Here is a 27,440-nt window from a genome sequence, read left to right on the forward strand (position 1 = left end):
TGCCCACCCAGTTCCTGCGACTCAGGCTTCTTATGTTTCCCTCCACTTTCTTGTCCCACCATTGGCGTTCGCTTCTTCAACCAAGTAGGCCCTATGCTGTGGAATTCCTTTTATAAACCCCTCTACCTCCCTCTCCTTCTTTAAGACTATTCTTAAAATCCATCTATTTGACCAAGCTTTTGTTCACCCCCTCCTAATATCTCCTTTTTTGCCTTGACATCCATTTTTGTCTGGTTATGTGTCTGTGAAATATCTCGGGATATTTTTCTATGTTAAAGATGTTATAAACATGCGAGTTGTTGTTAAGTGTCCTGAGAAAACTTCTTGCATGTGAGGAAGAAACAAGTCGTTTTTGCTGCCGTAGCATTTATGAGACCATTCTTCTTCATAAAAATCTGATGCGATGTTCCATTACAGAGGCTAGTAGTAGATGCTGGGCCTGGTTATTAAATCAAGCTTTTTTAAAAACTGTGGTTGAAGGACTATCCATAAATATTGTATACAGGTACTACACTTTCGAGAGGAAATGGAGGTTGGAGATAGTTTAGTTTACAAAGACAGAGGGGTTAAGAGTATTGAAAGGGAGGAGGACAGTACCCGAAAAGAAGGAACTGCTTACAATCTCGGATAGCATTGCGGGGGGGGGGAGTACGGGGTAGGAGGCAGGATTGGAAGCTGGATGATCAGCAATTTAGTGGGAATCATAGAAAATAAGTGCAGGAGCAGGCCATTCAGCCCTTCTAGCCTGCACAGCCATTCAATGAGTTCATGGCTGAACATGAAACTTCAGTACCCCATTCCTGCTTTCTCGCCATAACCCTTGATCCCCCGAGTAGTAAGGACTTCATCTAACTCCCTTTTGAATATATTTAGTGAATTGGCCTCAACTACTTTCTGTGGTAGAGAATTCCACAGGTTCACCACTCTCTGGGTGAAGAAGTTTCTCCTCATCTCGATCCTAAATGGCTTACCCCTTATCCTCAGACTGTGACCCCTGGTTCTGGACTTCCCCAACATTGGGAACATTCTTCCTGCATCTAACCTGTCTAAACCTGTCAGAATTTTAAACGTTTCTATGAGGTCCCCTCTCATTCTTCTGAACTCCAGTGAATACAAGCCCAGTTGATCCAGTCTTTCTTGATAGGTCAGTCCCGCCATCCCGGGAATCAGTCTGGTGAATCTTCGCTGCACTCCCTCAATAGCAAGAATGTCCTTCCTCAAGTTAGGAGACCAAAACTGTACACAATACTCCAGGTGTGGCCTCACCAAGGCCCTGTACAACTGTAGCAACACCTCCCTGCCCCTGTATTCAAATCCCCTCGCTATGAAGGCCAACATGCCATTTGCTTTCTTAACCACCTGCTGTACCTGCATGCTAACCTTCAATGACTGATGTACCATGACACCCAGGTCTTGTTGCACCTTCCCTTTTCCTAATCTGTCACCATTCAGATAATAGTCTGTCTCTCTGTTTTTACCACCAAAGTGGATAACCTCACATTTATCCACATTATACTTCATCTGCCATGCATTTGCCCACTCACCTAACCTATCCAAGTCACTCTGCAGCCTAATAGCATGCTCCTCGCAGCTCACACTGCCACCCAACTTAGTGTCATCCGCAAATTTGGAGATACTGCATTTAATCCCCTCGTCTAAATCATTAATGTACAATGTAAACAGCTGGGGCCCCAGCACAGAACCTTGCGGCACCCCACTAGTCACTGCCTGCCATTCTGAAAAGTACCCGTTTACTCCTACTCTTTGCTTCCTGTCTGACAACCAGTTCTCAATCCACGTCAGCACACTACCCCCAATCCCATGTGCTTTAACTTTGCACATTAATCTCTTGTGTGGGACCTTGTCGAAAGCCTTCTGAAAGTCCAAATATACCACATCAACTGGTTCTCCTTTGTCCACTTTACTGGAAACATCCTCAAAAAATTCCAGAAGATTTGTCAAGCATGATTTCCCTTTCACAAATCCATGCTGACTTGGACCTATCATGTCACCATTTTCCAGATGCACTGCTATGACATCCTTAATAATTGATTCCATCATTTTACCCACTACTGAGGTCAGGCTGACCGGTCTATAATTCCCTGTTTTCTCTCTCCCTCCTTTTTAAAAAGTGGGGTTACATTGGCTACCCTCCACTCCATAGGAACTGATCCAGAGTCAATGGAATGTTGGAAAATGACTGTCAATGCATCCGCTATTTCCAAGGCCACCTCCTTAAGTACTCTGGGATGCAGTCCATCAGGCCCTGGGGATTTATCGGCCTTCAATCCCATCAATTTCCCCAACACAATTTCCCGACTAATAAAGATTTCCTTCAGTTCCCCCTCCTTACTAGACCCTCTGACCCCTTTTATATCCGGAAGGTTGTTTGTATCCTCCTTAGTGAATACCGAACCAAAGTACTTGTTCAATTGGTCTGCCATTTCTTTGTTCCCCGTTATGACTTCCCCTGATTCTGACTGCAGGGGACCTACGTTTGTCTTTACTAACCTTTTTCTCTTTACATACCTATAGAAACTTTTGCAATCCACCTTAATGTTCCCTGCAAGCTTCTTCTCGTACTCCATTTTCCCTGCCCTAATCAAACCCTTTGTCCTCCTTTGCTGAGTTCTAAATTTCTCCCAGTCCCCAGGTTCGCTGCTATTTCTGGCCAATTTGTATGCCACTTCCTTGACTTTAATACTATCCCTGATTTCCCTAGATAGCCACGGTTGAGCCACCTTCCCTTTTTTATTTTTACGCCAGACAGGAATGTACAATTGTTGTAATTCATCCATGCGGTCTCTAAATGTCTGCCATTGCCCATCCACAGTCAACCCCCTAAGTATCATTCGCCAATCTATCCTAGCCAATTCACGCCTCATACCTTCAAAGTTACCCTTCTTTAAGTTCTGGACCATGGTCTCTGAATTTATTGTTTCATTCTCCATCCTAATGCAAAATTCCACCATATTATGGTCACTCTTCCCCAAGGGGCCTCGCACAATGAGATTGCTAATTAATCCTCTCTCATTACACAACACCCAGTCTAAGATGGCCTCCCCCCTAGTTGGTTCCTCAACATATTGGTCTAGAAAACCATCCCTTATGCACTCCAGGAAATCCTCCTCCACCGTATTGCTTTCAGTTTGGCTAGCCCAATCTATGTGCATATTAAAGTCACCCATTATAACTGCTACACCTTTATTGCATGCACCCCTAATTTCCTGTTTGATGCCCTCCCCAATATCCCTATTACTGTTTGGAGGTCTGTACACAACTCCTACTAACGTTTTTTGCCCTTTGGTGTTCTGCAGCTCTACCCATATAGATTCCACATCATCCAAGCTAATGTCTTTCCTAACTATTGCATTAATCTCCTCTTTAACCAACAATGCTACCCCACCTCCTTTTGCTTTTATTCTATCCTTCCTGAATGTTGAATACCCCTGAATGTTGAGTTCCCAGCCCTGATCATCCTGGAGCCACGTCTCCGTAATCCCAATCACATCATATTTATTAACATCTATTTGCACAATTAATTCATCCACCTTATTGCGGATACTCCTTGCATTAAGACACAAAGCCTTCAGGCTTGTTTTTTTAACACCCTTTGTCCTTTTAGAATTTTGCTGTACAGTGGCCCTTTTTGTTCTTTGCCTTGGGTTTCTCCGCCCTCCACTTTTCCTCATCTCCTTTCTGTCTTTTGCTTTTGCCTCCTTTTTGTTTCCCTCTGTCTCCCTGCATTGGTTCCCATCCCCCTGCCATATTAGTTTAAATCCTCCCCAACAGCACTAGCAAACACTCCCCCTAGGACATTGGTTCCAGTCCTGCCCAGGTGCAGACCGTCCGGTTTGTACTGGTCCCACCTCCCCCAGAACCGGTCCCAATGCCCCAGGAATTTGAATCCCTCCCTGCTGCACCACTGCTCAAGCCACGTATTCATCTGCGCTATCCTGCGATTCCTACTCTGACTATCACGTGGCACTGGTAGCAATCCCGTGATTACTACTTTTGAGGTCCTACTTTTTAATTTAGCTCCTAGCTCCTTAAATTCGTTTCGTAGGACCTCATCCCTTTTTTTACCTATGTCGTTGGTACCAATGTGCACCACGACAACTGGATGTTCTCCCTCCCATTTCAGAATGTCCTGCACCCGCTCCGAGACATCCTTGACCCTTGCACCAGGGAGGCAACATAACATCCTGGAGTCTCGGTCGCGGCCGCAGAAACGTCTATCTATTCCCCTCACCATTGAATCCCCTATCACTATTGCTGTCCCACTCTTTTTCTTGCCCTCCTGTGCAGCAGAGCCAGCCACGGTGCCATGAACTTGGCTACTGCTGCCCTCCCCTGATGAGTCATCCCCCTCAACAGTACTCAAAACAGTGTATCTGTTTTGCAGGGGGATGACCACAGGGGATCATGCACAAGATGAGCTCAGAGAGGGTACGAGGGAAAGTGGAGTGAAACTAGAAAAAGATGTGGGTTAAGGGATGAACCTTGGGGGGTGGGGGGGCTTGGTTTGGTTGGCATGGGGAAGAGAGGGATGTAGCAGGGATAGCTGAACAGAGAGTCTCAACCATAGTTACAGTGGCAGCCACACCTCGCACTGGGCTCAGTGACAATAGAGCTCTGCAAATGCTTTTTAAAATTTGGGGAGATAGTGGGATGGAGCGCGGCTTCCCTCTGAACATTAAACAGAGTCTAAAATAAATGTACTGAATTTCCTAGGAACTCCAATGTGCCTGGCACTTTCAAAGTGAGGCTGGGCGCTGGGCTGGAGTTATGCAATCGATAGCAGTACAAACTGCAGGCGGAGGGGGGCTAACACCGGCTGAGTTACTGTGGAGTCGGACCGTCCCAGTTTTGTTGACGTTTCACGTCGTTGCTCAAACGGTGATGTACTGTAATTGCAATGGGACGTAATTCCTCCATTTGTCCCCCGCTAGTAATTTTCCATAGTTAAATAAAAAGGACTCTTGCAAGGCCGAAGATGAATGTGAGGTCACAGGAAATGTCAGGTAGAAGAGGCGTGGTGAGCAAAGACACGGGGCGCAGATCTTCAGGAATGTCGAGTTTCTGCCAGTCTGCAACTCTGCAGCCACAGCTTTCAGTCCCAGTTTTAGATCCATTTGCAGTTCACGATGTTTCGCAAAGGTCTTCAGTTTTGTTGTGCGCTAATCGCATTTGTCTCTGTAAATACCCAGAATGGTAGGTGGATTTTTTTTTGTTGAAACTACAAACTCGGGGATTAACAGTACGCGAGTCTGACTAAATCTGAGCTAAACCTCAGAGACCAACTGTTAGGGTAAAAATACTGCAGGGATAATCTTGTCAAACTTTTATCTCATAATACTCCTGTGACGCCATGGGACGTTTCACTATGTTAAAGGCGCTATATAAATACAAGTTGTTGTTGTAATACCTTGACCTTTTTGTCCAAAAAGGAATATAGTGAACACTTTAATAAACAACGTCACGTAAATCAGAACAGAATCCAAATATCAGTTACCAAATTGTAACAGTAAATGGCAGCATTTCTTTCACATTACTCTTACTTTATTTAATAAAAACGGGCAGTAGTTAACAAGTATATGGGAAGGCTGGTCTCTTTCTGGAAATGTTAAGATGGTTGAGCAGCATTCCAGGGAACAATAACTACATTCATCTTTGAGCAGTTTAATGATCTGAAACCGGTTCGGTGCTATTTCAGGTTCGATTTCATTACTTTTGCGGAAGTGAAGCCAATCTCATGACATTAGAAACTCATCGGAAAATGATTTCAGGTTGAATTATCCTTTGGCAGTTCAGTATTTTGTCCCGCAGGTATCTTTAAAAAAACTATCTTTCCTGCGACAGAGGAGGGGATTGGAACTGAGCGAAATCTGATCATACGTTGAAAGGTTGACCGAGTTCGTAAAATCAAGCCTCAGTGAAATCGGCGTGTGCAGTTTTCAAGTCTAGGTATTCCGGATCCCTCGCCTGGCCCTTCACAATCCATTGTTGCAAAGGGACAATAAAGGTGCTTGGCTCCGTACAGCTATTCACACATAACAAGCTCCAAACACCCATCGGACAATCTCCTTGCTCTAACATATCACCGCTGTAGAACAGGCGCTGCACTGTTTGCGGAGAGCTGGTGATTTCAGTATATTATCATCATAGGCAGTTTCTCGAAATCGAGGAAGACTTGCATCCACTCTAAAAGTGAGTTCTCAGGTGACTACAGATAAATACGGAATTACAGTCTCTGTCACAGGTGGGACAGACAGTGGTTGAAGGAAAGGGTGAGTGGGGAGCCTGGTTTGCCGCACGCTCCTTCCGCTGTCCGCGCTTGATTTTTGCATGCTCTCGGCGACGAGACTCGAGGTGCTCAGCGCCCTCCCGGATGCTCTTCCTCCACTTTGGGTGGTCTTGGGCCAGGGATTCTCAGGTGCCGGATGTTGCAGAGCATCCGGGAGGCGCTGAGCACCTCGAGTAAGCAGACAACCAGCCAGCTGTAAGCATCAGTCCTGTCGGTGCTCGCCCAATCCCATGGACCGTCCAACCGCAAATTTTGTTTTGGATTATTAAACTAATCTAATGCTCACTGAATGTTTTTATTGTGACGGTGGCCCTCAGCACACTGGGAAACGTTTTGAGGCGGGGCTTTCTGCATGTCTTAGCCTCAAGAATCCTGAGAAAACAGTGTCCCTTAGCCCAGCAAATGATAGATACACATCAACCAATTTATTTCCTTACATTATATGAGTGATCCTGCATCAATGTTTGCTTCCCAGTTCTTGCCCTCGGTAATACTGTAAGATGTGTTTTGTCTACTTCCAGTTAAGTCCATCTCTGACCACTTCCTCGTATTGCTCTCCACGCACATCACGCTTCCCCCCAACCCTACCTTCTTCTGTGTCTGTCCCTGGAAAAAACTATCTCCTGACTCTCTTACAACTACACTTATGAACTCCCAGCTGTCCAACACTCCATTCACCATGACATTTATGCAGCTACTGATCTGTGCAATCACACCCTCACCACCACCTTTGATGCCCTAATCTCTGTTAAAACAATTACTCTCTCTCACCCTGGCCGTACAGCCATGATCGTCACTCCCTTAAGTCCAAGGGAAGCAGACTTGAACGTATATGGTGGACAACTGGTTCAGCCATTCACCACCAAATCTGGCTAGACCACATAAACTATTATCAGGTCCTGCTCTTGTCTGGCAAAATCACTCACTATTCCAGAATCATTCTGCAATGTAAAGATAAACCGCAGCTTCTATTTGCCACTGCTAACCGTCTCTTTAAACCCCCTCTCTCCAGTTTTCACCCTCACATCCAACAATAAGTGTGAGGAGCTCATAGACTTCTTTGTCTCTAAGATTGAGACCATCCGTTCAGCTGCTTCTTCTCTTGCCTTCCCATAGCCTACCAGGCCAAACTTCCTCTAAGGATCCCCCCTGCCCTAAGTCTGACCTCACATCTTTCTCCAGTTTCTCTCCGATCTCCCCTCATAATCTTCCCGAGCTCATCCTGTCCATGAGACCCACTTCCTGCTCCCTTGACCCTAATCCCACCAAACTGCTGACCACCCAACTTTCTTTTCTGGCTCCCATGTTAGTTGACATTGTTAACAGTTCTCGCTCCTCAGGTACTGTCCCCCTCTCCCTCAAATCTGTCGTCATCACCCCTCCTCAAAAAACCAACCCTGGACCCTTTCGTTCTTGCAAACAACTGTCCCATCCCCAACATCCCTTTCCTCTCAAGTCCTTGAATGTGTTGTCACTTCCCAAATCCGTGCCCATCTTTCCTACAATTCCATATTTGAATCTTTCCAATCCAGATTCCGTGCCTGCCACAATACCGAAACAGCTCTCATCAAAGTCACAAATGACATCCTTTGTGACTGTGACAAAGGCAAACTATCCCTCCTGCTCCTTCTTGACTTGTCTGCAGCCTTTGACATGGTTGACCACTCTATCCTTCTCCAATGTCTCTCCACCGTCGTCCAGTTGGGTGGGACTGCACTCGCCTGGTTCCATTCTTATTTATCTAATCGTCGCCAGAGAATCACCTGCAACAGCTTCTCTTCCCGCCCGCGCATCGTTACCTCTGGTGTCCCCCAAGGAGCTATCCTTGGTCCCCCCCTAGTTCTCATCTACATGTTGCCCCTTGGCGACATTATCCGAAAACACAGCATCACTTTCCACATGTACGCTGATGACACCCAGCTCCATCTCACTACCACTTCTCTTGTCCCCTACCCGGTCTCTAAATTGTCAGACTGCTTGTCCGACATCCAGTTCTGGATGAGCAGAAATTTTCTCCAATTGAATATGTGGAAGACCGAAGGCATTGTTTTCGGTCCCCACCACAAACTCTGTTACTGAGCCATTGACTCCATCTCTTTCCCCAACTTCTGTCTGAGGCTGAACCAGACTGTTCGCAACCTTGGTGTCACAGTTGACCCTGAAATGAGCCTTCGACCAGATATCCGCAGCATAACTAAGACTGCCAATTTCGACCTCCGTAACATCACCCCTCTCCGCCCATGCCTCAGCTCATCCACTGCTGAAGCCCTCATCCATGCCTTTGTTACATCTAGACTTGATTATTCTAGTGCACTCCTGGCTGTCCTCCCATGTTCTCCCTTTGTAAACTAAAACTCGGCTGCCCGTGTCCTAACTCGCACCAAGTCCCGCTCACCCATCACCTCTGTGCTCACTGACCTAGATTGACTCCCGGTTCAGCAAGTACTCGATTGCAAAATTCTCATCCTTGTTTTCAAATCCCTCCATGGTCTCGCCCCTCCCTATCTCTGCAATCTCCTGCAGCCCCACAAACCCCCAAGATGGCTGCACTCCTAATTCTGCCCTCCTGAGCATCCCTGATTATCATCGCTCAACCATTGGTGGCTGTGCCTTCTGTTGCCTAGACTACAAGCTTTGGAACTTCCTACCTAAACCTCTTTGCCTCTCTACCTCTCTTTCCTCCTTCAAGACGCTCCTTAAAACCTACCTCTTTGACCAACCTCCGCTAATTTCTCCTTATGTGGCTCAGTGTCAAATTTTTTTATCTCATAATACTTCTGTAAACGCCTTGAGACATTTCACTACGTTAAAGGCATTATATAAATACAAGTTGTTGTTGTTCTTACAAATCTCATGCTCCTTCTTAGTGCCACTCCAGTGGGAGAAGCAAATGTGTCGCACAGCTCCTCCTTAGTGTGGGCGCTGTAACTCACCTGTGGCAAATGCCCTCGTGAAATGGCCCAGCGTTACTGCTAGCACCTCAGCCGGTTGGTTACTGCTGTCCCTCAGTGTGGACCCTGTCATGACTCCTTTACCTACAAGTCTGCCTCTTCTGCAGTCCTCCGAGAGGGTGGCTAGCACGGTTGGATGGATCGTCACCTTGTGAGGTGAAATCCTCACCCACCCTTCCCCCAGCCAGGCCCCAGCTGCTGGCTGTCCCTTGTAACTTACCAGAGGTCTGTGCCACTGAAGACCTTGCCATTAAGCTGCTCTCAAGCTAATCGCACAGCTTTTGCAGACCAGAAGTAAAAGCCTCCAGTAAATTGGATTCCAACGCCCCTGTAGTAGCAGACACAATGTTGGTGAGCAAAACTGTAGCAGTGTTAAGAACCCTACTCCTTGAAGGCTTTCCAGTGGAATGGTCTGCAGCTGTCTCTCACTCCATGGTGTCCTGCAGGTTCCCAAAACCATCTTGTAAGCTTGCACAGATGTCAGAGCAGCACTGCTGCATTTTTTCCAACTTTCTGTGCAGGGAGCTCTGAAGATTCTCAAATGAAGATCGTCTGCTGATTAATCAGTGCAGCTCACTATGCAGCTTTTGTAAGGTATGAATCCATGGGACCTACAGCAGCTCTCCACCTGGCTGTGAACCTCCTTTCCTCCTGTTGCTGCTCATCTGCTGCCATCTCCCCTTACTCATCCGCACTGGTGCTCTGTGCCTTACCATCGCTCTGTGCAGACTTCTCCCATCTGATTCTCTCAAAGCGATGTATCTTGATTGCCACTTGTGAGGTCAGCATTGCTTTATGGGTGCAGATGAGATGGACTTGCTTCCTCATCTCCTCACTGGCGTCAGCTTCCTTATCTTGGGAGAGCCCAATGCAAAGAAAAGGGGAACATGTTAACATAGGTTATGTGACCGGTGACTGTGGCCACAGTATAGAAACTGGTCCTTGCAGCTTCTTAGTCACCGAGTGTAAAATGCTATCAAGAAGAGGAAGTTGAAATGAAACCATATCTTGTTGGACTGGCATAAATCTACCAAACGCTCTCGTCCACTCCTTCGTTGGCCTCCACTCCAATTATTTGTGGGCCTGCACCTCATAGTGGCTGAGGTAGAATCATATAATCATAGAAGTTTACAGCATGGAAGGAAGTAATTCGGCCCATCGTGTCCGTGCTGGCCGACAAAGAGCTATCCAGCCTAATCCCACTTTCCAGCTCTTGGTCCATAGCCCTGTAGGTTACGGCACTTCAAGTGCACATCCAAGTACTTTTTAAATGTACTCTATCACTCTTTCAGGCAGTGAGTTCCAGACCCCCACCACCCTCTGGGTGAAAACATTTCCCCCTCAAATCCCCTCTAAACTTCCTACCATTTACTTTAAGTCTATGCCCCCTGATTATTGACCCCTGTGCTCAGGGAAATAGACCCTTCCTATCCACTCTATCTAGACCCCTTCTAATTTTATACACCTAGGTGTCCATGGTTTTCCACCAGTCTGGGTATTCTATTGATGGTTATGTGCAGCGAGTTCCTTTTGAAAAGAGAACAAAGAGCCTCTGACCATTTTGGGATAACACGAGGGGCACCCCAATGAACAACCTACATTCCATCTGGTGAGAAAGGATTAGAAGAGAACATGCCAATAGTTTTAGGAGTCACATAGTGAGTTGGTGAGAAAACATGCTTGAGCTGTGTGAGTGAGAGGAAGCCTGTCCTTTTATTAGGAGGTCTAAGAATGAGAGCTACGGTCAATGCTTGCAAGCTACCTTGCAGATGTGGCAGCACACAGTAGACTGAGTGCTTGGTGTGTGCATAATACTGCCATACTTTTACTGGGCATCCTACATTCTGGAGAACCTGTCTTTTTATTTGTTCCTATGACTTAAGCGCTGAGGAGGCAACATTCACAGGCTTGGCTGCCGCTTGCTAAACTTACTGTATACTGGCTGTATTGGAGGATTTCCCTCAGCCCCAAGCTCCGCCACTTTCCTCAGGACCATCTGCTCCAATAAAACCTCCAGGCCCTTGTTTACTGAAAGGGCACAGCACAATTCTGGGTGTTCCTATAGGTAAGCTGTCTAGAAAATAAGCCTCCATTGTCTCTCTTTAAAGTTGTTATTGCCCGAGAAGAGCTGATGCATTCCTAATTCTTCGCCTCTCCGGTGACTCAACACGCTCAGTACCTCGGAAGATCATGCAGGGAGCTTATTAAATATATGCAAATCAGCCAACCACATGCAATCTGGCAGGATCAGGCTGCCATTCTACTCGAACTTGTGTATATGGGAACACAAGCCATGTTTTAGCCAAATGTAGAATCAGCCCTTAAATGTTCCCATAATGTCAATGTTAGAAATGCCTTCAAGAAGTTTCTCGTAGGAGACCTGCTCCTCTTTCTGGAGTTTGGGACTTGAGCTATGCGACAAACAAGAATTTGCGCAATGCTCTGTGAATGGCCAGTCATGTTGTCAATCATAAAAAATTCTGTCATTTCATAAACATGTCAATTTTTTGAGTGAACAAACAAAAACATTCTCTCAGATACAGTCCTCTGGTTGAAAATCACATCCAGGGAAAAAAATCAGAACAGCTGTTATCACAGTTCGCTGCATCCCTGACGGAAATATATATTGAAATAGCATGAATTCCAAGCTCAATCATTGTAGCATTCTGCCTATTAATTATTTCCAGCTTGGAAAGTTCTTCTGCTTCTTACTTCTGATCTAATTATCGACACATCCTTTACCCCCTATTCTGTGATTCCTAACATTAGCATTACACAGCAATATGGAACTTGTCAAAAGCTTCTAAAGATCCAAGTATGATATCCAATCTCCCCTTGTACTGCTTATGGGCAGTCTAGTCCTCGCCTGTGGGTTGTGATGTTTAACATGCTTCCATTTGGAGACGGGCATCTTAGCACAAGAGGCAGGAGAACGGAGGGCAGTGGGAGCACGGGGAATGAGGGATAAGCAATGTTTCCCAAGTTACCAGACAATGCGTAGTGCAAACAATGAGAGGCAATTGCCAGGAATTTCCTCGGAGCTCCTCCTGCTCCGCTGCTGTAACCTTGGCAGAAGTTCAGCAGGAACTCCTCTTGCACACGTAAACAGAGTTTCTGTTAAAGTTACAGCGACGGAGTGGGAGAAGCTCCAAGGAAATTCTCCAAGGGAATACTACCAGATTCAGAATGATACAGGTCTCAGATTGGTAGGTAGCAAATGGAGCTCAATGTGTTAAAGAGTAAAATAATCTGTGTACGAACAAAATAGGGGTGTGTGTGTTAAATGAAATAGTTATACAACATGCTGAGCTGTTATGAAATTTAGGGGTTTTGTGGATGTTTGAAATCATCAGCCTAAACCTTTGTTGTAGTTACAAAAACAAGTGCAGATTGTAGCAGCCAAGGAATAAAGTCCAACTCAATAGTAATTATATTGTTGCTGTATGAGGTATTGGGCCAGATTCCATCTAGACTATTGGGCACAGTTATGGCTAATTAATTATAGGAACATTATTATTGTACTTGAGAAGGTCATGAGACAAGGAACCAAATTGATTCTAGGCCTCAGGAATTTGAGTTAGGAGGACAAAGTTAAGAAAGTTGGGCTTCTGTGGAAATTGTTCACGGTGACACAGGTTTCAAACACCAGGCCACAGGTGTTAGAAAGTCAGGAGTAAGTAGGGACGTTGGGGAAAAAAAATTACACAGAGGGTTATACACAAATAAGTTAGCAGAATCAAATATAGTAATATAAATGGATTCAAGAGACAACCTGAAGTGTTTCTGGTGTGATAAGGAGCTGAGAAGTATATTGACTAAGTGGGTAGTGTAGTTGAGAATAATGGAAGGATCACAGTTTTCTGGGTCTGATAGCCTTTTCCTGTTTCTAAAAATCCTTTTTACAATTTTTAGTAGTGAAATAGCTGAATTTCAGATATTTTATATAAAGTTGTGCATCCAGTGCTAAAATAATTTGCAATTTATAAATATGAAACATCTGTGAGATTTTCATATTCATCTTAGATTGAGTGGAACTCAGAAGTAGCAAAAATGGCCGAAATTTGGAGATGAAAGCATGATATTTCCCAGTATCAGTCAAATAAATCTTTGTCGTCTCAGTTGAAGTTGAAATCACACAATATTTGCCTCAGTTTGAGCTATATGGTGTCTCACAGTGCAGTTTGAAAGTCTTTGGTGTGTGTCCCCCACCCCCTTTTAATCAGGGGGCATTTGATTTAATTGTTTTCTACAAAAAATAGTTGTTACTGCTTAATTTCTATTTCTCCCATGCTTCTATGATTTTCTATACATCATAAAAAAAGCACTGAATTTTATTTCAGGGAATAGCATATTTTCAGGTCTGTTGACATTTATAATCTGAATGAACTTTACTTTTTCAGCTTCCTCAATTGAATTCAGAACCCCTCCATTGAATTGCAGCCTTACAGCTTTTACTAGCCATTCCTGTCTCATGTTAGTTTCTGAATTAAGACTACTTTTCGAGATAACACATTTTTATCTGTGAACTAAGCAGAACCAAAGACCCCAATATTTACTCAGCATCGCGCTGGGAGTGGTAGGGCAGTGGTCCGATATCATGCGGGAAACGTGGAAGTAAGTTCAGTATGTCGGTCAGTGGCTTTTTCGCTCAGCCAGCTCATTAGCATTTTACTTCCGGGTTTGTTGTCCAATGCACGGCAGCGGGCGTGATGAGGATGAGGATCCGCAAGACGCAATCTCAACTCCAGCATTTAAAGGGCCAATCTGAAGATGGAATTTAGCGGAGTTGAGAAGAAGAGGAAGTTTAAGAATGGATTTGAGATGGGCAAAGGCTGCACTACATTTCAATGATGCCTCCTTTGAAGTGCTGTTGGGGGCTGTGAGAAGCCAGAGATACTCTTCCCCAGTAATGGGAGGAAGAAACCTGCTGCTGACACAAAGAAGGCTTGGCTGGAGCTGGCCCAGGAGGTGACCAACAAGAGCATAGTGCCGCACTCCTGGCTTTAGTGCAGGAAGCGTTTTAATGACCTAAGCAGGTCAGGAAAGATAATTACAGTTGCACATTCACCTACATGTTACTGTGTGCATAATCCCACCCCCTCACTCTGCCTTTCAAGCCTACTCCATCGCATCACTCTTCGCACCCACTTACCTTGCATGCCCAACCATCCTTTTCATTCGATGCACTTCCTCACATCGCCATCTATCCATCCATCACTCACATACACAGCCTCATCCTTTTGCAATTTCATGCCTCTCGCTGATAGTCACCCTCACCAAATGCACTCCGTCCATTGGGTGAACACATGGTGTTACATTAAGGCAGATAGTTGGTTTTTACCTGGTGACTCACACTTCTCAAGTGAGCAAGAGCAGATGGTGGTGGCTGGGCCAGCAGTGGCGCATCCGTGTAGGAGGGCACAGCCCTCTCCAAGCTTTGCTCAGCTGGACACAGATGCTGTACCACAGGAGTCATTGATAAAAAAACAGAATCATTGAGTAGCAGCAGAGAATGTGCAATGCGCTGACAGGCCTTCCAAGACACTGACCACGATTGCAGTGAGAATGGAGGAGGCCGCCTCAAGCATGAGTGGGTTGATATTGCAGTGCATTGCCATGTGTTCTTGCATGGATCGAGTGGCCAACTCTGTGGAACATCAAACGCTCCAATCATATGATGACTACATGTCTGTCGCCTTAAATAGGATGACGGATGCCTTGGTTTTACAGCGCCACAATGATCAGCACCAAAATGCCCTCCAGCACAGTGATAGCTGCGAAATGCATCTGGGCCATGATGGCGAAAGGGGGCATGGAAGCGGGGACTGCACTCAAAGCGCTTCCAGTTCTCACTTGCCAACACCCCCCCCCCACCCCCCCCGCACCCCCAGTCGGTACCTGACATGCTGCCTCGTCTCCCGCTGCCCTAAGTGGAGCAGTCTTTGGTGGGGCCCTCATGGGCTCCAAAATCCAGAGGTCGTGGCCCAAGAGCATCTCAGCAGTCAGACCAGGGATATGAGCAGCCTGCCTATACCTCTGCTCAAGCCATGGGGGTTGCACCACGTAGGAGCAGCCAGAAAAGACGGAGTAACGCTTAGTAGTTGCACACGGGTATGCACATGGGTGTATGAGAAAATATTACATTGTTATGTTTCTATTGTTTAGTTAAAGCACATAAATATTATACTTTTACACCACTTTCCCGTCTTTCCCATTCTTGGTTGCTGGGTGGAAAGTCATCTTTAACTTGCTTGATGATGAGTGGGAAGACACGAATTGATGTGGACCAAGGTGGGATGTGCAAGGTGTGGTTGGTTGTTTGTAGGACTGCTTTGTATCAGTGGAATGGGAGGCAGGGGCGCGGCGGGAAGAATTGCCAATGCATGTGCTTGTGACATGGGTCCACTGGTACAGTCTAAGTGAACCACTAACAAGGGCATCCCTGGCATCCCAGGAAGCAACATGAGCAGCTGGTTGTGCTTTGTTTTCCTCCCTCCTCCTCAGAATCACCTGAAGATGATGTGTGCTCTGCACCTTGTTCCTCCTGTAAGTCCATACCTCGCTGCTGCACAATGTTGTGCAGAGCACAGCACACCAAAACCATTCTGGAGACCCTGGCTCGTGTGAAGGGCACCTACTGACCTGTCTAGGCACCTGAAGCGCATCTTCAGCATACCGATTTCTTGCTCGATCACAAATCTGGTAGTCATATGGCATTCATTGCAGCGCTCTTGGGCTTCATTGGTCGGGTTTTTGACGAGTGTCATCAGCAAAGTTTGAAGTGGATACCACTTGTCTCCTAGCTGCCATCCCTTAGTCTGCTTGTAGGTCTGAAGACGTCAGGGAGCTTGGACTGCCGCAGGATGAAAACAGCAGGGCAGCTCCCAGGAATCTTGCACACACCTGCAGAAATATCTTGTGGTTGATGAATACTCCTGGTTGATCTGGGGGTGCCCGGATGCCACGTGTGTGCAGTCGATAACACCCTGGAGCTGTGGGAAGCCGGCTAGGGAGCAATCTTGAGTGCTGCTCATTCTGACTGGCGTCGTCACAGGTGAAGTTGACAAAATTGCTGGACCTGGCAAACAAGCCATCAGTCTTATGCATTTGTGGGCTGCTGACTGGGAGACCCTAGATATGCATCAGCAGAGCCTTAGAAGGATCTGGAGGCAAAAAAGTTGAGGTCAGTGATCACTTTGACAGCTATTGGTATTGCGTGGCCACCAGGTCCAGCAAACAGCAGGCTGCAGATGTCAGCCACCATCTGATGCAACAACCTGAGCCTTCTGAAGCATGGTTGTTCAGACATGTCAACTAAACTCAGCCTCTGCCTGTACACCATGTCGCGGATAGTGCCTCCTCCGAGCTGCCCCTCTCTGCTGCTATCCCTCTCTGCTGTCCAGCTACAGATCTCTGAACAGCAGGCCAGTGCTAATGCTGGTGCTGGCCATATTGGTCCTCGTCAGAGACTCTAAGGCAGACAAAGCGCCATCCATCCTGATGTGATTGAGAAAACCTCCAAAGTGTAGAAAATAAACTCTCAGCAAATCCTTTCCCACTCACAGGTAAGAAAACAGCTGTGAGTACTGAGTATTTATTGCAGTGGGTCCATGAGATTGATTCAGCCCCCTCAATTGCAGAAATGGTTAGCGTCTTCCTTTCATTGGTGAGTTTCAGGAAGTCTGGAAAACTCGTGCATGCCGTTAAGTTTAAAAGTCTGTTGAAATATCACTCTAATTGAAGTGGTTACCATATGTTAATACACAACCCGTCTCCCCCAAGAGAGTTGCGCGCAAGCAGCCTAACTCACTCCAGTTAAACGCGGAAGTCGACGGGTTGGAGCCGGCTTCATGACGCGCTGACATTTTTGCCGGTTTTAGTTCCTCACCCACACCCAAACCCATGCGCTCCTCCGGTTTAAACTTTCCCTCAAAGTATTTGATTACAGTGATCCAATGTTGTTTCTTTCCATTGTAAATTTTTATAGGAGTTACACTACAATGGCTCAGCACATGCAGTCAGCAGAGAAGCAATGGCGTTCGCCGCTGACCCCGAAGATAGCTGAAGTTTGCCTTTTTCGATGCATAATTGATATCAGTGCTCTATACTGAGAATTCCCTCCCTAACAGCACTGTGGGAGTACCTTCACCACACGGACTGCAGCGGTTCAGGAAAGCAGCTCACCACCACCTTCTCAAGGGCAATTATGGATGGGCAATAAATGCTGGCTTTGCCAGCGACATCCACATCCCATGAACGAATACAAAAAAAAAGCAGCCAATCACATTGCAGAATTCTCACAGACATGGAACCAGAAAATGAGAAGCTGCTTTTGTCTGGACTTTTTAAAAATGAGAGCAGGACAAAGATTAGGGCTCTCACATGGGGTTACATTAGAACCTGAAATCTCATAAACAAACTTCACAATGGAGAAATTTGACACTCCACAGGATTAAAATTAGTTTTTCAGGGCCATAAAAAACTCTCTCCTGATTCTGTTATTACTGCACTTATGAACTCCCAACTGTCCAGCCTTTGGCCCTCCATTCACCATGACATTTCTGCAGCTACCGATCTGCTCAATCACACCCTCACCACCACCTTTAATGCCCTAGTCCCTGTTAAAACAACTACTCTCTCTCACCCTGGCCAGTCCCCCTGTAACAGCCCTGATCTCCGCTTCCTTAAGTCCAAGGGACACAGACTTGAACAGATATGGCAGACAACTGGTTTAGCCATTCACCACCAGATCTCGCTGGACCACATAAAGCACTATCTCGTCTGCCAAAATTGCTCACTATTTCAGAATCATTCTGGAATGTAAATAAAAAACAAGGCTTCTATTCTCTACTGTTAATCGTCTTTTTAAACTCATCGCCCCAGTCTCCACCCTCACCTCCAACAACAAGTGTGAGGAGCTCATGGACTTCTTTGTCTCTAAGATTAAGACCATCGTTCGGCCGCCTCTGCCTCTTCCCTTCCTTCCCCTAGCTCACCGGGCCAAACTTCCTCTAAAGATCCCCCCAACCCAATCCCTGACCTCACATCTTTCTCCAGTTTCTCTCCGACCTCTCCTCATGATCTTTCCGAGCTCATCCTGTCCATGAGACCCACTTCCTGCTCCCATGACCCTATTCCTACCAAACTGCTGACCACCCAACTTCCTTTTCTGGCTCCCATGTTAGCTGACATTGTTAACGGTTCTCTCCTCGGGTACTGTCCTCCTCTCACTCAAATCTGCCGTCATCAGCCCTCTTCTCAAAAAAACAGCCATTGATCCTTCTGTCCTTGCAAACTACCGCCCCATCTCCAACCTCCCTTTCCTCTCAAGTCCTTGAATGTGTTGTCACTTCCCAAATCCGTGCCCATCTTTCCAGCAATTCCATGTTTGAATCCCTCCAATCCAGTTTCCGCGCCTGCCACAGTAACGAAATGGCTTTTATCAAAGTCACAAATTACATCTTTTGTGACTGTGACCAAGGCAAACTATCCCTCCTCGTCCTTCTTGACTTGTCTGCAGCCTTTGACACGGTTGACCAGTCTATCCTTTTCCACCGTCTCTCCACCCTTGTCCAGCTGGGTGGGACTGCACTCGCCTGGTTCCATTCTTATCTATCTAATTATAGCCAGAGAATCACCTGCAACAGCTTCTCTTCCCGCCTGTGCATCGTTACCTCTGGTGTCGCCTAAGGATCTATCCTTGACCTCCCTCTTATTTCTCATCTACATGTTGCCCCTTGGCGATATCATCCGAAAACACAGCATCAGTTTCCACATGTGCGCTGATGACACCCAGCTCTACCTCACCACCACTTCTCTCGACCCCTTCACGATCTCTAAATTGTCAGACTGCTTGTCCGACATCCAGTTCTGGATGAGCAGAAATTTTCTCCAATTTAATTTTGGGAAGACCGAAGCCATTGTTTTCGGTCGCCGCCACAAACTCCGTTCCCTAGCTATTAGCTCCATCCCAACTTCTGTCTGAGGCTGAACCAGACTGTTCGAACCTTGGTGTCACATTTGACCTTGAAATTAGCTTTCAACCACATATCCACAGCATAACTAAGACTGCCTATTTCTACCACTGTAATATCGCCTATATCCCTTGCTTCAGTTCATCCACTGCTGAAGCCTTCATCCACTGCTGAAGCCTTCATCCATGCCTTTGTTACCTCTAGACTTGACAATTCCAATGCACTCCAGGCTGGCCTCCCACATTCTGCCCTACGTAAACTAGAGGTGATCCAAAACTCGGCTGCCCGTGTCCTAACTCGCACCAAATCCTGCTCACCCATAACCCCTGTGCTCACTGAGCTAAATTGGCAGCCTGTGTCAGAGTAGTGTATGACTGATCGTAACGCCAGGATTTCCACATTAGAATGTGCATGCGCTACATCCTGAAATTGTAGTCAGTTTCTAAGGGGTAATAACAGCAAACGCTGTTAGTTCACCATTATTACCCACTGCAAAGTTATCAGAAAGTATTCCAATGCTGGCGGTTAACTTCCTGGAATAACTCTACAACTTGCAAAGGTTATTTAGTGAAGACTCAGAGGTGATGTAATAGTTATCTTGAGAATTAGGAAGGGAATTGATAAATTGATTCATACAAATCATTTACACTGATGAAGGATTCCAAAATTCAGGGACACAGTTCAAATAGAACTATTTCATTAAGGATAACAGGCATATGGAATAAACTAACAATTGATGAAATAAGTATAAATGCGTTCAAGAGATGATTTTTGTTATATATATTTCAGGAGAAAGAGTAGATTGATGGATATGATGAAAATGGCCTATTCCTAAAAGTTGTTATATGTTCTCATGATGCTCTGTAATTGACTAATAAGAATCACCTTTTACTCTGATACTGAAATCCCACAAGACTCAAAAGGTTATTTTAAGTATTTTTTGTAATGTTGCTAAGGTTTGGAATATTAGGGAGTGAGCATTGTAAAGACAGATTTATGATCATTTATAAAATGCAACATCACGAACGCAACTATGCAACTGATGAATAAATATATTACAATTTATGCAACATTGCATAAAATGTGAGTTGCTTCCTTAAAAACAGGCATAAATTCTGCATTGAACCACCCTAGATCTGTGAAAGGACTATTTAATTACATTCAATGCATTTCATTTCTTGTGATTTTACTTCATTTTTTCCCAACAGGAGCAACTAAAGAATCGACTAGCAGAGGATTACAGCCCTGGCTTACTGGGATCATTGCAGTAATTGTGTTCTTGGGCTTATGTTTCATTGGATTCATTGTGAATAAAATCTGGTGCAAAGATTCTGAGTAAGTTCCTGAACTATTTTATTATTACTGTATGAGCTTCTTACTTATTGACATTGTTTATAATGTAAATATTTTTGGAATTTGCAATATGCTCTTTTTAATACCTAAATTTTCTTCCCTTCCATTCTCTTTCCTGCCATTAAAAAGGACTACATGCAAACGAGCTGTTCCCATACCTTCACCAGTGCAGCTCTGAGGTGCATCAGGGTGGTTTGGGGTGATAGAACGAAGCCTACAATTTCTTCATGAGCTCTATTAACAGGATTAATGTATGACTAAAACTGATGCTGGACAAATGCTCTTAAATGTTTGCAGACTGGCTCAGTGACAGAGCTAAAGAGATTATAGGAATAAAGCTTTATGCTGTGGAAGGGTGCCTGAAAATTGTTGAATAGCACCGATTAATCACAATGGCATGTCCATTCTCCAACACCTGGGACAATAAGCCACAAACGCAATTTTTAAATGATTTAAAAACATAAAATATCCTTTCAGTTTTGCTACACTTTCATAACTAGAACATATTAGCTGTGTGACCATGAAACACTGAACATTTTTTCAGGTGACCCAACAGACTTTGGCATCATATATTATGGACTCCAGCTTTTCTATAGTATCTTCCATATCCTATGATCATCTGCTGTAATATATACTGTATGATGTACATGATGAATATAATATTATTCATTTATTATTTGTGACACCAATGCAGAATTTGGAATTTATTTGCACCCAACCACTAGGGCAGTCGATTCGCACACAAAATAATGTAAAACTGTGGCAAATGGATTTCAATGTAGGCAAATGTGAGGTCATCCACTTTGGATAGAACAGGGTAATTTCTAAATGGTGAAAGGCTACAAACTGTAGTGGGCCAAATAGACTTGGGGGATCCAGGTTCATAGATCATTAAAATGTCATCAACAAGTATAGATGCTGGCCTTTATATAGAAACATAGAAAATAGGTGCAGGAGTAGGCCATTCGACCCTTCGAGCCTGCACCGCCATTCAATGAGTTCATGGCTGAACATGCAACTTCAGTACACCATTCCTGTTTTCTCGCCATACCCCTTGATCCCCCTAGTAGTAAGGACTACATCTAACTCCTTTTTGAATATATTTAGTGAATTGGCCTCAACACCTTTCTGTGGTAGAGAATTCCACAGGTTCACCACTCTCTGGGTGAAGAAGTTTCTCCTCATCTCGGTCCTAAATGGCTTACCCCTTATCCTTAGACTGTGACCCCTGGTTCTGGACTTCCCCAACATTGGGAACATTCTTCCTGCATCTAACCTGTCTAAACCCGTCAGAATTTTAAACGTTTCTATGAGATCCCCTCTCATTCTTCTGAACTCCAGTGAATACAAGCCCAGTTGATCCAGTCTTTCTTGATATGTCAGTCCCGCCATCCCGGGAATCAGTCTGGTGAACCTTCGCTGCACTCCCTCAATAGCAAGAATGTCCTTCCTCAAGTTAGGAGACCAAAACTGTACACAATACTCCAGGTGTGGCCTCACCAAGGCCCTGTACAACTGTAGTAACACCTTCCTCCCCCTGTACTCAAATCCCCTCGCTATGAAGGCCAACATGCCATTTGCTTTCTTAACCGCCTGCTGTACCTGCATGCCAACCTTCTATGACTGAAGGACCATGACACCCAGGTCTCGTTGCACCTCCCCTTTTCCTAATCTGTCACCATTCAGATAATAGTCTGTCTCTCTGTTTTTACCACCAAAGTGGATAACCTCACATTTATCCACATTATACTTCATCTGCCCACTCACCTAACCTATCCAAGTCACTCTGCAGCCTCATAGCATCCTCCTCGCAGCTCACGCTGCCACCCAACTTAGTGTCATCTGCAAATTTGGAGATACTACATTTAATCCCCTCGTCTAAATCATTAATGTACACTGTAAACAGCTGGGGCCCCAGCACAGAACCTTGCGGTACCCCACTAGTCACTGCCTGCCATTCTGAAACGTACCCATTTACTCCTACTCTTTGCTTCCTGTCTGCCAACCAGTTCTCAATCCACGTCAGCACACTACCCCCAATCCCATGTGCTTTAACTTTGCACATTAATCTCTTGTGTGGGTCTAGACTATAAGGGGGTAGAAGTTATGCTGCAGCTGTACAAAACCTTGGCTTCACCACAACTGGTGTACTGTGAGCAGTTCTGGGCACCACACCATAGAAAGGATATATTGGCTTTGGAGGGATTGCAGCATAGGTTTACCAGCAGGATACCTGGACTTCAAGCATTAAGTTACGATTACACGAATTAGGGATGTATTCCCTAGAATTTAGAAGGTTAAGGGGTGATCTGATTGAAGTTTTCAAGGTATTAAGGAGAACAGATAAAGTACATAGACAGAAACTATGTCCATTGATTGTTGATTCTAGGACCACGGGCATAGTCTAAAAATTAGAACTAGACCTTTCAGGAGGTTTGGAATTCTCTTCTGCAAACAGCAATTGATGCTAGATCATTGTTAATTTTAAATCGGAGATTGATAGCTTTCTGTTAACAAAAAGTATTAAGGGATAAGGCCCAAAGGTGGGTATGTGGAGTTAGGTCGCAGACTAGCCATTATCTCATTGAATGGCGGAACAGGCTCGAGGGGCTGAATGGCCTACTCCTGATTCTATATAATTTGTAGTCAGCAGCGAAGCAGAGGCATTCGCCACTGGCCCCGAAATATACATCCTACAAAGACCTCGCGATCTCTGTGGCGAGAAGTTCGGCTTTTCCGACGTGCAGTTGAATCAATGTAGTATAGTAGAAATCCCATGATGCGAGCTGCTGTGACGTTAACAAGCTATCTAAGCAGCCAATCACATTGCAAAATTCTCAGAGAACCAGGAAATAGAAAGCACTAATAATCAGTCACTTTAATTTTTTTTTTTACAGAGAGTGAAATAAAGATTGTGACATACAGATTGGGTTAAGGTAGAAGTTGAAATATGAACAAAATTTAAAAACTTTTTAAACTTAATTTTAAAATCTAATCATTTAAAACCTAGTAGAGAAATTTGACAGTCTACCAATGTAAAATTAATTGTTCAGGGCCAGAACGGTTGTTTTTCAATAGTTATTACAAATTGAAGTTAAAAACTCTCATTTGAATGTCTCTAACTTTTTACGAGGTTTCTAACAGCGATATTTGTTCGGAAAAGCAGAAGTTTCGTCAGATCATTGATTTCACTGATTGTTGCCTCTGCAAGAGTGTGGGGGTTGTGGGAGGAGGAGGCAGGAGGGGGGCGGTTGGGGACAGGTGGTCCACAGCTCAGCCTGTAGAGGAGCAGTGAATGACAGACCTCAACTTCAGGATTTCCACGTTAGGCTGCGCATGCCCTAAATTCTAATGTTACGGTCAGTTTCAAAGTCATCAGGACCGCAAGTTCCGGGCCAATAATTCTTTGGCGTCAATCAGCGAAAGGAAAATTGACCAAAATGCATGTAGAGCTAGAAACTTACTAGATGCTGATTAACAATAGCTAAGATTAAATTTTTCAGAGTTACACTTCTAAACATTTAATTGATGTGCACTGTCAAAACTTTCCATTAGCATAAGCTGCAAAACAAATTAAAGTAATACTTGGTGACCCAAACTTTGAACTTTTTATTAACATTCCAATGGAGCTCTGGAATGTGATATTGATAATACACCAGGGACCATCCTGCAGGCAGTAAAGGCAAATGATTAAAGAGACTATATTGATAATGCACTAGCTGAATTTCATTTTCAAAAATGTAATTTAATAATTTTGCTTCAATCTTTCTCATTTTGCTCAGCCACAGTAATCATCCTGAATCACCAGCAACAGAAGCTGATTATGCAAATATTGATGGAACACAGATCAATGAAACCCTGACTTTAAAAGATGTTGTGAGGTGAGCCAATGGTTAATATTTTCCCAAATGCTCTTAATATTGGCAGTGTGGTGCTCAGAATATTTTACTAAGTCTGCAACACTGTAGTCAGGGACAAGAAATGCCATTTACAAAGAAAAGTCAACATAAGAGGTGATAACAGAATCATTTAAGGCTGACTGTTTCTGGAAACAGTTATGAAATGAGCTTCTAAAAGCATTGCAAGTTGTGGTGCATTTCCCTTACAGTGCACTCACTGGTGACATCACTCTGAAATAAATGAGGCACTTTGTCTTTCAGAAGCACTGGGAACTACCTGAAGAGGTCCCTTCATAACACACTGTTACATATCATATCTCACAGTCAGTTTAACTTTTTATTTCAATGGAACTGTCCAGACCTTCAATTAGTTGGCACTTTTATTACATCTAAAAACTACTTGATGCCATTATTTGAACCAAACCTGAAAATATCAAGATCACTGTTAGCAACCAGAATGTAGTGCTATATTTTCCGCTGTTTACAATTTTATGTGAAAAAAAATACACTCCCCTTCTCCGAGGTACTGACTCAATTGGGTGCCAAATCCCAGTGCTAAATCCCAGTTACAGAGCTGGATTGTAAACAGACATCAAAAACAGTGACATGATCAGGTGGCTGTGGGCATACTGCCATATCACAGCCCTTCGGTGTGGGAGAAAACAGGGCTATGTGGGTGTGTATTTAAATATTTGCATACAGCTCTGTTCTTGACCTTTGGCAGCCAGTGACATTTCAAAGAGTAAAAAAGAATTAATGGAAGCTTCTCAGTTCTTTTGAAATTTAAAGGTGTCACACTGGATCCCTGTGTTCTTTTTAAACTAACTCAGCTGTGCCCTGCCTGTAGTTATCCTGGAACGGATGTACGGTGAGATCAGGTGGTATTGCTCTTGTTGCCAAATTTGTGCGTTACAGCGGCTTTGTACTGCATCTTGGCACTGTGGCATCTACACCAAATGTGGAGGATAACAAAGGCATAAGAGAATTTCACGACTGAATTAGAAATATAAGCAGAGGTTTGAAATATTTGTAGAAGCATTTTGCTATGTTTCCTGCATTTCTAAATGGATTTAAAGATGCTTATTTTACATTGCGCACTTTATTCAGAGGAGTATCATAAATCACAGGAAAATTGGGCAACGATGTTACCATCCAGAAGAAAATCAAAGCCAGTGTTATTTAAATAATAAAAAATGAGGCAATGTGCATTGTGTATTTCAGCCCAAGGTTGATACCAGGTCTGTAAATCCCACAATATGTACATAACTTTTGAATTCATTATTGCATCCCAGGTATGTATAGGCAATCATGTTTAAAATGTCATTTCTGGCTACTGCTCCTTCTGATACACTCAGATGCAGAATTAAACTATCCACTCAGTGCCATATGGTAGTTCTCAACCAACTAGAACCCTTCTTCTGGTCTAGTGGTGATTTTTTCCATTTTCCTCTGCCCAGTTCTTTCCCCTCCCCGAAGTGCTGACTCATACTGTGGTGCCATATCATCTGTATGAGCTTAGACAGTGTGTTTTAACAGGCAATTCAAACATAGAGTTCAGCATCACCAAGCCTGATCGTGTCCTCAACATGTGTACGTTTCAGTAGGAGCCACGAATAGCAATCAACAATTGAAGTGATTGTAGCACCTCAATTATTTTGTCATTTTTTTCATAATTTTCTTTACTGAACTTTCATATCTTTATCACTTGATTAACCATCATCGTTTGACATGTGGCATAAAGTGAGATTATTCTATCCAGTACAAAATGGATAAAATAATATCAGTGATTTTAAAAATAATTTTCGTTGATCGCTATCTCACTATTGTTGAACCTTTCTTAATACAACAGGTCCAGTGAACATCCCAATGCCTATGAAAATATACATGAGATCACCAACGATGAGTCGCCAAAGATAACTATAACTGCAATGTAGTTTAATTAAGATGATCTTTTTCAGAAGATGTAAAGTTTGGGTTATTTTCATATGACCTGTTGGATATATAGCACATTTTCTTGTTTATTTTTGAATATACAGACAGCATGGGACATATTGTGAAGGAATTCTAATGGTGTGGAGCTTTTGGTACAATATGAACCACATTTTTTAATGAGACTTGAGTGTTTTACATGTATGAACTTTTATCTTTGATTTTTAAAAATATACTTTTATGTAAACATTTAGATATTTTTTCTCTCCCTGGGCTAACTGGTAGACAGGTGACCTTCACCCAAGCCCCTCTGTCCGCCACTATGCAACTGGTTACTCAAAGAGATATGCGAGAGCAGTTCAAGAGTGTTCAGCCTCTGATTTTTCTTTTCTGTGAACACCCTCCCGAGCTATACTCACTGCTTCTCCCGAACACAATCGAGATCAAGAACTGAACTCTGGGAGCAGCCATAGGTTCGAGCCTGACAACCTGCTGTTCCAAGCAGGCAGCATGCTCCTAAATATCCACCAGTACTGCTCTGAAGCCAGGCACTAGGAGATGCACAGAGACAGCTCAATCAGACTTCACTTTTCCCTCTCTGTGGGGAGGTAGAAACCTGCTTCGGATTATTTCATGATACGATGTGCTTAGAAACTTAGAATCACAATCATAAGGATAATTTTGTTCAATTTGTAATTGGCTATGCCAATAATTTGTCTTGTTCTTCTGTTTTGTTATTAAAATGTTTAATAGTGAACTTCACAGTGATTTCAGAATGAGTTAGAAACACATTTGGAAAAAATAATACATTATATCAAAATGATTATGGTATATTAAACTTTATTTTGAACAATATAAAAATGCTACATTGTGTGTGTTATTATAGCTGTGCCAAGAATTAAACAAATGACACTATGTTTAATTTACCCACTTAGTTTAAACCACACAGAAATGACCTAACATGTCTGATTTGTTGAATATGTAGAGTATTATAGTTGTGGCCTTCAAAATTAGGCATTACAGTGAC

General features: G+C 44.0%; 1 protein-coding gene across 1 annotated transcript; it reads left to right on the plus strand.

The window, feature by feature from the left end:
- Nucleotides 1-4,994: 4,994 nt before the first annotated feature.
- Nucleotides 4,995-27,171, plus strand: pdzk1ip1 (PDZK1 interacting protein 1). The gene is made up of 4 exons (XM_070886115.1): nt 4,995-5,214; nt 20,441-20,567; nt 24,368-24,466; nt 26,334-27,171. The coding sequence occupies exons 1-4, from the start codon at nt 5,148-5,150 to the stop codon at nt 26,416-26,418; spliced, it is 378 nt and encodes a 125-aa protein (XP_070742216.1). The 5' UTR covers nt 4,995-5,147; the 3' UTR covers nt 26,419-27,171.
- Nucleotides 27,172-27,440: the final 269 nt, after the last annotated feature.

Source organism: Pristiophorus japonicus, chromosome 8 (genome assembly GCF_044704955.1).
Source record: "Pristiophorus japonicus isolate sPriJap1 chromosome 8, sPriJap1.hap1, whole genome shotgun sequence".
Classification (NCBI taxonomy): domain Eukaryota; kingdom Metazoa; phylum Chordata; class Chondrichthyes; family Pristiophoridae; genus Pristiophorus; species Pristiophorus japonicus.

What these genes read in the sequence shown, in the direction of transcription:
- pdzk1ip1 (XM_070886115.1), top strand. Translation starts at nt 5,148, where the DNA reads ATGTTTCGCAAAGGTCTTCAGTTTTGTTGTGCGCTAATCGCATTTGTC. An exon ending in CTCTGTAAATACCCAGAATG is followed by an intron (nt 5,215 to 20,440) that starts GTAGGTGGATTT and finishes TTTTCCCAACAG; the next exon opens with GAGCAACTAAAGAATCGACT. An exon ending in ATCTGGTGCAAAGATTCTGA is followed by an intron (nt 20,568 to 24,367) that starts GTAAGTTCCTGA and finishes CATTTTGCTCAG; the next exon opens with CCACAGTAATCATCCTGAAT.